The sequence below is a fragment of the Chiloscyllium plagiosum genome, unplaced genomic scaffold, assembly GCF_037043375.1.
Source record: "Chiloscyllium plagiosum isolate Xiang-an unplaced genomic scaffold, Cpla_swu_hap1 HiC_scaffold_13, whole genome shotgun sequence".
Lineage (NCBI taxonomy): Eukaryota > Metazoa > Chordata > Chondrichthyes > Orectolobiformes > Hemiscylliidae > Chiloscyllium > Chiloscyllium plagiosum.
The window spans coordinates 84,186,413-84,199,852 of record NW_028270151.1 but is presented as its reverse complement, the minus strand read 5'-3'; the positions used below and the strand labels follow the sequence as shown (position 1 = coordinate 84,199,852).

The 13,440-nt window shown below is 42.2% G+C and overlaps 1 protein-coding gene across 1 annotated transcript in view; it reads right to left on the bottom strand.

The window, feature by feature from the left end:
• The window catches only part of wdr33 (WD repeat domain 33), a 105,926-nt gene that overhangs the window by 8,250 nt on the left and 84,236 nt on the right, over positions 1-13,440 (bottom strand). The window contains exons 16-18 of the mRNA XM_043701765.2: positions 11,407-12,246; positions 5,737-5,824; positions 2,674-3,148 (exon numbers count right to left, since the gene is read on the bottom strand). Of these exons, the coding sequence (XP_043557700.1) occupies positions 2,674-3,148; positions 5,737-5,824; positions 11,407-12,246 (1,403 nt within the window). The remainder of the gene's footprint in view (positions 1-2,673; positions 3,149-5,736; positions 5,825-11,406; positions 12,247-13,440) is intronic.

The following is a 13,440-nucleotide window of genomic DNA, read 5'->3' as shown; positions in this document are numbered from 1 at the left end:
GAGTTGGCTCCACATTGTACACTTGAATTGATTCAAGGTGTTGCTCCTATTGCTGTTTCTGTGAATAAAACGGCTTACAGTTTACAATTGGCAGATGGTTTTCTTTCAAAGCAAACTAAGGCACAACGGAATCATTAATGCCATCCAGTGGCAACAAAGGAGTTCACTGTTCTCCTCAGAGAAGCCATCCCAAGAGCAGGGACAGATTTTATGTGTTGCATGAATGGAAAATGTCTGTATATAGAACGTGATTGCAACTCTGCATTTCTAAATTGGCTTGACTAAGTGGTTCCAGCTGTATGTGGACCTTTGCTTGGCTCTGTCCAGTTAACAGCAGTACGCGATGGATTATTGCCATTTCCAATTTTCAGGCAGAGTAGTTCCAGGGGTACTGATTGATGCTTTAAGTCTAGACAGTCAACACCTACAAATCTTCAACCCGATCACATGGATCAAAATCTAGTTCCTGTCAGTCTTGAGTTGGGCACTGCTGATCCCGACACCTCTGCTCAAATTCATTCCCACACTGGTCAACACCCTGTCCAAATCTACAGAAAGAATTTTTAAGACTTATTTGCTTATATGAAAGCTGCTCTGGATGACTCAAATAAAGGATGAACAGACCATCTCTTGGCTCTTTTTATCTTTGGGCCTTCACATGGAAGCATTAAAGAAAGATCCCATATTCACAGAATCGTTCATTACGTTACTCCATAATTATGATTCTCCAAATGTTCATTTCACTTAAATGCCATGTGCCTGCCCTCCAGATAAGTCAAATTCCCTTTTGAATGCCTCAAATAAACCTGCCTCCATCACATTCTCTTCAGCTCAATCCTGACCATAGCCACTGACTGTAAAAATGTTTGTCCTTGTTCTGCAAACTACTGAAAATCTGTGCACTACTGTCATTCTTGAGTGGGAAGTTTCTCCCTGTCTATTGTGTGTTATAGCAGCAGCAGGCTGCAGTTTCAGACTCTCCAAAGCTCCAATAGTTGTGGTCGGAAGCATCTTTAAGAACATGTTTGTTGGGCCTAATGAAACTGTTGTTTTTTTTTGCTCAATCCTAACTACACCCCTCAATTCCCAATATCTATCTTCTGTTGACAAGCCAATTCTTAATCCATGGAGAAAACCTAATCAATTTCTCAAGCTTCACAAAAGGACCACTGAAAACAAATAAACTGCACGCTAACTATTCATTGAGCTATCCTAGGCCATGAATGCAACTGCCTCCTCAAGGAATTCTCAGAGATTTGGATGGCACATTCTGTCAGCTTTAACACCATACTGACTGCTCCACTTCATGATCCTGGTGCTACTTAGATATAATCCCTTCAACTTTTCTCAAAGTTGATTTCTAGGTTAGCGGGCCAGTAATTTGTACTGTATTCTTTTGTGAATATTTAGGCCAGCACCAGACATCCTCCAGGCTTCATCAGCTGGAGTTATTTATGGAGATCTGAAAAATGCTAAGCTATTGTTAATTGCTTTTTTTGATTCCTCGACTCTTGTATTCCAGATGTGTGACATGAAGCCCAGGAACCTTCCAGTTTCTGATTAATACATGCTTTATTAACCTTATACATGCTACAAATTTTTGGCTTGCAGTTATGATGAATGGAGTTGTTTACTATACTCTTTGGCTGTGGTAATGATGGCGAAAGTGTTGATTTCTGTCGTCATTCTCCATTGAAAATTGACAGCAGTTTGAGTTCCAACACGCACTGAATAACTCGACAGTTCAGAAGTTGCTATCTGAGATTCCAAGCTCTCCTGTTAGATGTAAAGAGATCTCTGCAAAGTGCAATCATGATGTGGTGAGAACTTTCATGAATTCTTTGCTGGAGTTGATGTGAAAACCCTTGAAGAACTAAAGTCTGGTAGATTAGGATGTTATTGGGGCTAACGTATTAATTCTATTAACTCCCACATCCTTACTGGCCCTGGGAAGCTAATTTTGTGTGTTGAATATTAAATATTTCTCTGCAACAATAAAAACTTACATACTTTCTTAAAAGTAATTTTATTATTTTAAACTTTATCCATCTTTATTTTAGATTCTGTCTGAATATCATCAGACCTTTATTTCATTATCTGAAAATATGAATTAAAAGTGATAGATGCGTTTCACTTCTTGGTTTGCTGTGCGTGAACATTTCAATTTGATTGGTCGGCAACTGCTTGCAGACATCATTGTTACTGCCCACCAAGAGATCTCCTTTACTCAGCAAGGGACTTAAAACAGCAATCTGGAAGGTCAAAGCAATGTCACATTGGCAGTTTCCTCTGAGGTCTGAGGTGAGCACTGCCGCCTCACCACTATCTACAAAAACTATGCCACTGTGTAGGAAAGATCTAAACTCCCATAACAGTTTGACTCAATTTTTCTTTTCCACAGACTCAATTGTTCTTTAACTCTCCTTCTGCTGGTGACATAATTGCCACACTCCTGCTACCTGCTGGGTCTTGTTTGTTTGCACTATAAAGCCCAATAAATTGCACTTCCAGTTGAAAGAATGTTTCACCAATTGTAATCATTAGGGTGAGTCTAAAATCAGATGACATCCAATTTCAAATCTAGTTCCATATAAAGTAAGTCACAGTATTTTGGATAAATAAACCTGCATGTCAGGGATCCCTACTGAACGACCACTCAGAATTTATTCTCACCTGTCATCCCTCCGCCCACGAAATCGTATATCCTCAGGCTCCCTCATGAATCGTTCATCTACTGGTTTGCGTCCATCCCAACCTTGGGGTGGACCCCGGTTCGGGCCCCTGTGCTCAGGATCCCCAAAGTCCCTGTACTCCTGATCAGGAGGAAAATCCCGCTGAGGTCCAGGTCCCCGTCTCCAACCCTCATCAAGAGGTATCGGGCCCATACGGTTTTCAAATTCCCGCGGCCTGTGGCCATATCTCTCATCCTTCCGGTAATCATCGTGGTACTGATCTGGTCCTTCAAAGCGATCATGGTAGTCTTGGGGTGGGCCCCGCCTCTCTGCGGAGCCTCTGTTTTCTCGAGGATCACCCCAGTCGTGGGAACCCCTGAATGGAAGTCCACGTTCAGGTTCACGCTCTGAGCTCTGATCACGCCTCATTTCCTGTGGATGGCCCATGTGATGATTTGGAGGACCATGAGATTCACCTGACAAGACAAAATCAATTTGAAGCTGTTGTTAATGCAAACAGATGAACAACAAGGCACAAAATTGGACAGCCATTCTCCTTGCGCATAGTGGTATTTATGTGAACAGATTGACTGTCCAGACAAATGTGCACAGTGGTGATCCATTAACTTGCCAATGCAAATATCTCTAGAAAAATAAAGAGGTCTGAAATCATACATCCAGAATGCTCAAAAGATTGGTGTTAACATTCTGGTGTTTTTTTTTAACCTCTCATATACTTCATTTACTCACTGAAATATTTCATTTCCTAAAGATAGCTTCACACAAATAAGTCGTCATGATGCAGAGGAACATAAGTCTGCTCTCTCATCAGACAGAGGGAGACTTGTGGTGAGTTTAACCTCACGGTCACCACACCTCAAGAGAAGGGCAAGGTTGAGAAGGCAAGACTTTCATGCTCAAGTGTAGTCGCTGTTCTATCTAGACAGAACAGTTAATTTATGCACATCAAGCTTCCACAAATAGTGACGTGTTTATGGCGAGGTAACCTGTTTCAGTGATGTTGTTTAATGGAAAAATATTTGTCAGGAGAACAGAAAGATTTCTCCTGCTCTTCCTTGAAAGGCATATGGAATCTTTTACACCCATCTGAGTAGGCAAGTGAAGCCTCAGATTCAAGTCATCCTCCAACAGTGCAGCACTTTCTCAGTAATGTACTGAGTGTGCTGGTCTAGTTTAGTTTCCAGAGTGAACCTACTGAACCCAGAATGTACTGTCCCAGAGAAAAGACTGTTACCCACTGAACCATAGCTGACCTTGAAAAGAACTCGAAAAGGCAAACCTCGAAATTAATCCACAAACCCATGATTCTGCATACTCTCAAACCTTGGAATGGATTAATCTATAACCCCATAAATGGATCAATTTACATTCTGATGAAATAAATTACAAAAATACTTGTAGTGATGTGTACTGTATTAGGTTATTCTGAACACTGATTTGAGGTCTAGCGTCAAAGGACAGTGGTATTTTACTGAGATCACCAACTACTGAAAGCTCTTTTTTGGCACTGTGTGAAAAGGGGGTCCCAATCTATAGGCCACTTATAACAACATCAGATCTAGCTTCTGCCTCTGTCCGAGCTGTAATGACGACTTAAACTTCAGGTATTTTCTTAAACTCACTCATTCTCTGGAATTAGGGACATCATAAATGGATTTTGTAGTTAATATTAGAGAAACCTACAAACTGAAAGCTAGAAACAAATGTCAGGCTAGCCTTTGAAGAAATGCTACTTAATGTGCAAAAGATGGACATGGCATCATTTTATATGATGCTTCATTCACTGTACAATATATTGCATTCTCTCTAGGCGAGGAACTTGAGTAAGTGCCCCACTGTCATTTTTTAAACCACATCGCTCCTTAGGTTTATAAATCTTTCATAAACAGGCCATTCAAATGCAAGAGTTCACTTAATTTTGCACCATGAATGTTTATGGATCGATGAATGCCACTTCTCTATCTACCGCCAGAGGTGAAACTCCTGCTGGTTTGAGAAAGCCTCTTGTTGCAGTGAAGAAATTCACTCATCTCGAGGAACAAACAGCCATCTGTCCAAAAACAGTTCACCAACTGAGTTTTGTGAGGATGACCGCAGGTATATTGACCATTCAAATATCATCAGCTGTTTTGTGAATCAAACACTGACAAAAGAAACTTAGGTGTCCACCAACCAATACTTTCTTAGAACTGGAACCACATACACTGATACAGCGAGTAATAGATTGCACAAAGGTTACCGAAGCACAATGTATCAAGCTGCTGCAGGGTCAATAACATCTTATTTGCAATTGCAATTTGATAATATGTCTTTCATTCTTCAAATTCTGGAGTATTCTGCATGCAGAAATTGCTGTTGCTTCTTTCTTCTTGTCAGAAGTTTAAACACTATTGTACAAGGTAGTTCACATAATAATGAATCAGTGCACCTTCAACATAGAGTCACAGAGATGTACAGCATGGAAACAGACCCTTCGGTCCAACCCGTCCATGCCGACCAGATATCCCAACCCATTCTATTCCCACCTACCAGCACCCAGCCCATATCCCTCCAAACCCTTCCTATTCTCATACCCATCCAAATGTCTCTTAAATGCTGCAATTGTACCAGCCTCCACCACTTCCTCTGGCAGCTCATTCCATACACGTACCACCCTCTGTGTGAAAAAGTTGCCGCGTAGGTTGCTTTAATATCTTTTCCCTCTCACCCTAAACCTATGCCCTCTAGTTCTGGAATCCCCAACCCCAGGGAAAAGACTTTGCCTATTTACCCTATCCATGCCCCTCATGATTTTGTAAACCTCTATAAGGTCACCTCTTAGCCTCCGGCACTCCAGGGAAAACAGCCCCAGCCTGTTCAGCCTCTCCCTATAGCTCAAATCCTCCAACCCTGGCAACGTCCTTGTAAATCTTTTCTGAACCCTTTCAAGTTTCACATGAGTGATCTTTAGGCACAGGAAAAGTTCCACAAGGAAGCATGTGAGGTTTGACTCTTTATGTCGCAGTTTGATGAAACCATTTATGTGCAGTGCTGCTCTTCTCACCTTTGCTTGGCCCAGGACCTGGAGGTCCCTGACTGGAAGCAGGTAATCGACCCGGACCCATCATCAATGGTGGCACTTGGTTTCCAGCCTTTCATAGGAAAAAAGTAACAAATGAGTCATCCATGAGATACAGACCAACTTAAAACAAAAAGGACACTTTGGTATTTCATAAAACACATTGGACAGAAATCTGTCAGGTGTTGCACAACCAGAAAAATACAGCCAACACCTCAGAATTTGATTTTGATTTTAACATATCATTCTTTAGTCACTTTTAGTGTCCGATTTGGGCAGAACTGGGACATGCATCAAGGAGGCAAATTACTTAATATCAGTCCAATCGCCTTTTGAACATTTTGCTTGAAATGAGCCTTTTTATCATTTTCATTATATAATTCCTACAGTGTGGAAACAGGCCATTTGCCTAATGGGTCCACACTGACCCTCCAAAGAGGATCCCTTCCAGATCTATCCCCCTACCATATCCCTGCATTTCCCATGGCTTAGCTGCATATTCCTGAACACTATGGGCAATTTAGCATGGGCAATCCACCTAACTTTCACATCTTTGGACAATGGGAGGAAATTGGAGCACCTGGAGGAAACCCACACAGACACAGAGAGAACGCGATGCCTCAGTGGTTAGCACTGCTGCCTCACAGTGCCAGGGAGCTGGGTTTGATTCCTGCCTCAGGCGACTGGCTGTGTACAGTTTGCACATTCTCCCCACACCTGTATGGGTTTCCTCCGGGTGCTCTGGTTTCCTCCTACAATCCAAAGATGTGCAGGTCAGGTGAATTGGCCATGCTAAATTGTCCATAGCGTTAGGTGCATTAGTCAGGGATAAATATGGGGTAGGAGAATGGGTCTAGGTGGGTTACTCTTCGGAGGGTCAATGTGGATTTGTTGGGCCAAATGGCTTGTTTCCATACTGTAGGGAATCTAATCTAAAATAAAACGTGCAAACGCCACACAGACGGTTGCCCAAGGGTGGAATCAAATCCAGGTCTCTGGTGCTGAGAGGCAGCAGTGCTAACCACTCAGCCACCTTGCCACACTACAGAACCGAAGGGCGAGTTATGGAGCCTGGTATGAGGAAGTATGAACATAAGTCATTAACAGCTTCATGGGACATGGGACCTTTATCAGAACGTCAGAGCACTCCTAGACACTTGGTGCTGAATGGCCACAGAGGAAGATATTAGCAGGAACTGGATGATGAGTCACAGAATGTGGCTGAAGAGGTTAAGCGGGTTGGGCTGAAGAAGAGATTGTGTGTTTGTTCAGTGCACACATTATGGGCTGAATGGCCTCCTTTTGTGCAGTACCAATTCTATGATTCCCAAAAGGTGGATTTTGAAGCAGTGAATTTCAGACAGAAAGCTGGAACAGCAGAAGGGAGGGAAGGGGTCAAGAATGGAAATGGCGGAGAATTCACATTAGTTCTTTAATGATTTCAATCCAATATATTCTAAGTAGTCAGAAAGGGTAGGGAAATGGGTAACTTGTGCGAACATTAAAGAAGATTTTTTTTTCCAAGTGGTGGGCTCACCATCTTGCATCCTCTCATTCCCCTCATGAATTATTAGATCTCATTGATATCAAAAAATTCCTTTCAAATTAAAAAATCATCACGTTTGTTTTGTAATAATTTCTTAAATAAGGGAAATAGGGTTTTATTCTATTCTTTGTTGAGATGTTACGATATCATATATTGCATAAATTCTGAAGTTTTGTAGTGATAGCAATCAACAAAATAAAAATAAATTAACTCGAAACTCCCTGAGACCTGTCAGATTCAGCAGTATTGTTCTGGATGTTTCTTTTGTTTGCATTACATAAAATGTAATTTTATCCATAAAGAGACTGTTATCTCCCTGTGTGTAAGGGGTCAGGCATTGGAAGGAACACAACTTTCAAACAAATCTGGACAAGTTATAAGTGTGGTCAGCAAATGGATCCAATGTGAGTGAACAGAAGAAAAAAACACATTGATACAGTGAGACAAAACAGGCAAATTTAGGTATATTCCCACAATGACAAACTGAATTTTTGTGCAGTTATTAATAGATCATTCACCATGCTTTATGAAACACCTTAGATATTTAGTCACTGTAACGATTTGAAAACATGGAGCCAACTTGATAGCGGTCAGACAATCTGTTTGTGATGTCTAACAAATGATAAATTGGTGAGGACACTGGGAATAGCTCCATTCCTACTCTATGAAATAGTACCATTGAATAGATGGGTGTCAGTTTAACATATCTTCTGAAAGACAATATCTCAGACAATGCAACTCTCCATCGGCATTGGACTGGTGTAACAACATGAGGCAATTAAGAAAAAGCCTCCTCTTGAATTAAGATGCATTTCAAAACTGAAGTCATTCACAATAATAAGCTGAATCTTTCTAAAGGTTTGAGCACACAGTAATGCAGAAGGTAAGAATGACTGACTACCAATACTCTGTGACTTGCATCACTTGCTGACAGAAACTAAATAGTCCTCATTTGAAGTGAGAGTCAGATATGGTTCAAGTCCTTAGAATGCTGGAAAGTGAATTAATGAAGAGCCAAACAGAATATTTCACTTTATCCACGACTGTCTTTTCAATGTGGAACACCATTAACTGATTTATTAGGCTACACAGAAAAAAATGAGGAATCGATCCTCTCATGAGCATTTAGATTGGGCAATAAATCCTTGCCAGAGAAGTCCATGTCCCATGAATTATTTTAAACATTTTCTATTAATCTTGAGGTCCACAGAGATAAAAGCAGACATTGCCAATCAAAGTTTGATGCAGTTGTACGGCTCTACTTTTATTCTTCTCCATTATGAAATAAATTTACATTTAAAAAGGAGTTTTATCCTATCTCCAACATATATCCCAAATAATCAATCTGAAGGGCAGTAGGGCACCATTATAAGGTATCGTGACTGCTATTCTACATATAATCTGTCACAAACACCAATATGTTTAATTTTTTGATTTCAGAAAGGAACACTGAATGTTGAGGAGCACAGAATGTTCTGCTCCTATGCAAATAGCAGCATGACATCCAGAAGATACACCTGAACTAAGCAAAACAGACCTCTTGTGCATTGATTGATCTGAAAAGCAGAACCGCAGTTTTGCCGTGGACAATCAACTGAGATTATCGGCTCACATCCTGATAAAGGCCTTGAACACTTTAACTGTGACATCCAAAGATAAAAAGGCAGTCAACTGAGCCGATGGTCATAACATCCACGTGTACTGTAAGAAACAGGAGTGTGTCCCTGTAAGCAGCAACATAAAGCTACACAATGGAAGATGGATGTAGTTGTAGGAGGTTAATCAGATCAGTCTCAGAACATACCCCAAGTGTAGATATTTTCTAATCAATCATTTTGGAGGCAATATTACACATCTCTGCAGCAACACTACTATTCCATCACAAGAGCCTTCAATTCCTCAGTGTAGTCTCAACCAGCTTCACCTGCTTCATCAACGAACTCCCCTCCATCATAAGATCAGAAGTGGGGATGTTTGTTGAAGATTGCACATGTTCAGCACTATTTGCAACTCCTCAGGTATTAAAACAGCCAGCGCTGATATGCAGCAAGACCTGGATAACATCCAGGCTTGGGCTGACGAATGGCAAGTAACACACACCGTGCAAATGCCAGTTAATGACAATCTCAAACAAGAGAAATTTAACTATTTCCCCTTGCCATTCAATGGCATTGTTGATTTTTTTCAGGGGGGTGAGCTTTGCTGGCTGGGCCAGTATTTATTACAATTCTTAATTGTTCACAAGGTAATGGTGGTGAGCCACCTTTTTGAATCACTGCAGTCTTACTTGGTGTAGATACACCCACAATGTTTTTAGGGAGGGAGTAACAGGAAGTTTGAGCCAGTGATTGTGAAAGGACAATGATATATTTCCACGTCAGGAAGGTTGAGTGATTTGGAGAAGAACTTGTGGATGGTGGTGTGCCCATGTACCTGCTGGCTTTGCCCTCTAGACAGTAGCGATTGTAGGATTTGGAAGGCACTATCTAAGGAGCCTTATAAATGTTCGCATTTTATGTATGATACATACTACTGTGGCTGAGTATTGGTGGGAGTCTATGCTTGTGGATGTAGTGCCAATCAATGGAGCGCTTTGACCTGGATAGTGTCAAGCTTCTTGAGTATTGTTGGAGTTGCACTCATCCAGGCAGGTGTGGAGAATTTAAAGTCACACTCCTGACTTTTAAGATTAGATTCCCTACAGTATGGAAACAGGCCCTTCAGCCCAAAAGGTCACAATGACCCTCCAAAGAGTAACCCACTCAGACTCATTCCTCACCCTATATTTACCCCAACTTGGCTATTTAACATGGCCCATTGACCTGACCTGCACATCTTTTGGATTGTGGGAGGAAACCCACACAGACACAGGAGAATGAGCTAACTCCACACAGACAGTCGCCCGAGGCGGGAATCGAACCCGGGTCCCTGGCGCTGTGAGGCAGCAGTGCTAGCCACCGTGCTGCCTCATATGCCTTGCAGATGACAGACAGGCTTTGTAGAGTCAGGAGAGGAGTTACCCGCTGCAGGATTCCCAATTCAGATCTGTTCTTCCAGCCATAGCATTTCTGAGAGTTGTTTAGTTTAGTTTCTGATTTTTTGTAACCCCCAGGATGTTAACAGTGGGGGATTCAGCGATGGTAATGGATATGTGGGTCGATGGAAAGACTTTCTCTCATTGAGAATGGCCAGTGTCTGGCACATGTGCAGCATTAATATGAGTCGCCGCTTGTCAGCCCAACCCTGGATACTGTCCAGGTCTTGCTGCATTTGGCCATGGTACTTTTGCACCTGAAGAATGATGAATGGTGCTACAACATTGAGGATTGCTCAATGGCCATCCCCACTTCTGATCCGATGTCAAAAGGAGAGTTATTGTGGGTGGATGGAGGGCGGTATCCTGAGGAACTGGTGCAGTAATGTTCTGGAGGCGAGAGGATTGACCTCAATCAACATTAATAGCAGTTTTCAATTCAAGTTCATGCAGGTGAAACACTTCGAGATGATTTTTGTTCAGGCATGCGCACTATAAATGTTTTATTCTTTAGATACAAAGTGACATTAGAACACTCCAAAATAATGACAAGCAAAACAACCTAGAATACTTCTTGGACCTAATGTCAGTATCCTAATTCTAAGGTGTTTAGCAGGCAGCCATATGGTAAACTCATTCTGTGTAGCGCAAATAAATACATCGGTGTAAAGCATTACGTGTGAACCATTTTAATTTTTACTATTGGTTTGATTGCCTCAATGACGCAGGTTCTTCTGTGTAGCATGCACTCCAGCATTAGGTTGAACGTCCCTTTTCTCCCTTTGATTTCCAACTTCAGGTGTTAACATGCCTAAATGTTACTAGTGGAAAACTTGTAAAACACACAAAATTGCTGGCTCAGAACATTAACAACTCCCAGTTGTCATTAATACTCAGACTGATTTAAGTTTCAATGAAACCTGCATGAATATCTATTGAATCAGGACCAGTTTTCAAATATTCATTTGTATCCAAGAAGACTTGGCTTTCTTGTATTTTCAATTACATTGCTCTGTATATTCATATAGTTTGTGTAATATTTGGTGTAGAATCTAATAAACACAGGGCGCCTCACCTGGTTGAATGGCATTCTGGGTCCATCACCCAACAGCGATGGCTTGGTTGGTTGCTGAAAGGAAGGGGCTTGATGAGGTGGTCCTTGTGCATTTGAAGTGCCCTGCTGAGGATGTGCTGGCCCTCCTGATGGACCCTGAGGCCCGCCTGATGCACCCTGGGGTCCCTGAGGTCCTGATGGTCCTTGCATGCCCTGGGGGGGTCCTTGTACTCCCTGGGGCCCCTGCATTCCCTGGGGTTGTCCCTGCATTGGAGCTCCTTGCATCCCTCTTGGACCTGACGGCCCCTGCATTCCCTGTGATCCAGGATGGCCTTGGGATCCGGGATGTCCTTGGGAGCTTGGGTGCCCTTGCGAGCCTGAATGAACCTGGGGACCTAAACCTTGTTGCACATGAGGTCCTTGCTGTCCTTGTGGTCCAGGATGGTTTTGGGGGCCTGGAAACCCTTGTGCTGCATGTGGTCCTGGATGTCCTTGAGGTCCCTGAGGTCCAGGAGGACCTCCTGGACCATGAATTCCTTGTGGCCCTGCATGTCCTTGGGGACCCATTAATGCCTGTGATACTGCAGGACCCTGCATGAGTGGAGCGACCTGAAGACCCATTTGTCCTGGAGGAGCTGGTGGTCTGAAATTGCCTTGCGGTCCTGAATGTCCAAGGGGCATATTCATCTGCATCTGCTGAGATGCATGTGCCTGTTGAAATGCTTGCGCAGGTTGAGAGATAAATCCTTGTCCTTGGAAGGTCTGTTGTGTTAAAGAAGGACCTTGCTGCTGCTGTGGTTGTTGTTGTTGCTGCTGTGCTTGTTCTGCCTGCTTCTGTGCCATCCTTTCAATCTTGAGTTGCTTTTTGGAAAAAAGAAAACACAGAAAATGTAAATAACCTTTTCTGTCCCAAACTGTAAACTTATTACAAATTATTGAAGAAATTGGGGCAGACATTAACACTGACAAGGCTATCTGTAAAGGGAATATATAACTAATGCCCTTGAATACCAATACACAGAAACAGCAGAGTGTACCATCTACAAGATTCACTGCAGCAACTCATCAAGGGTCCTTCCAAACCTGTGACTTCAAACACCTAGAAGAAAAAAGGCAGCAAATACATGTGACAAATTTCCCTCTGTAAGGGGAAACAGACAGTATAGCAAACGTGAGGACCTGATAGGGGGAAAAATAAACAGTTATGGGTTTTCTGTTATCACAAAGTACAATATGCAACAGTTCAAGATATAAACATGCAATTAGATGATTGGATCTGTTTGAACGTGATTGGATGATACAATCACGTGCACAAACTTACAATGTGAACTATGATTGGGTAGAAATGGGGTGAGTAAAGCATAACGTTTTGATTGGAAATGATTATTTGTAGGAATAGTCAATTGGAAGCTTGTTATCAGTAAGATTAATACAAAACCTTTCTTCTGGCAAATAAAGATTTGAGTTGCACATCATTTTGAAAATGTATATCTCCCATGTATGAATGAATAAATGTTTAAACAAAGAAATCTTTTTAGGAGACATTATGGCATTGATAGAAGATTTGATTCCAGCCTTGAGCAACTATCTGTGTGATGTTTGCACATTCTCACCGTGTCTGCGTGGGTTTCCTCTGAGTGCTCTGGTTTCGTCCATAATTCAAAGATGAACAGGTTAGATAGATTGGCCATGCTAAATTGCCCATAAAGTTAAGGGATGTGCGGGCTAGGTGGATTAGCCTGGGGAAATGCTGGATTACAGGAATGGGGGTGTCTGGGTGGGCTACTCTTCGGTGGGTCGGTGTGAACTCGATGGGCCGAATGGTCCACACTATAGGGATTCTGTGATTCTATATGTTCCAGGTAATGCTAATTTTCTGTTTCTCATTCCCAACCGTATTTTTATTCACTCATGGGATGTGGGCGTCACTGGCTGGGCCAACATTTATTGTCCATCCCTAGTCGTGCTTGAGGTGGTGGTGGTGAGCTCCCTCCCTTGATTGATTGGCATCATGTCCACAAGCATCCACATGTTGTTGGTTAACCTACAATGTCC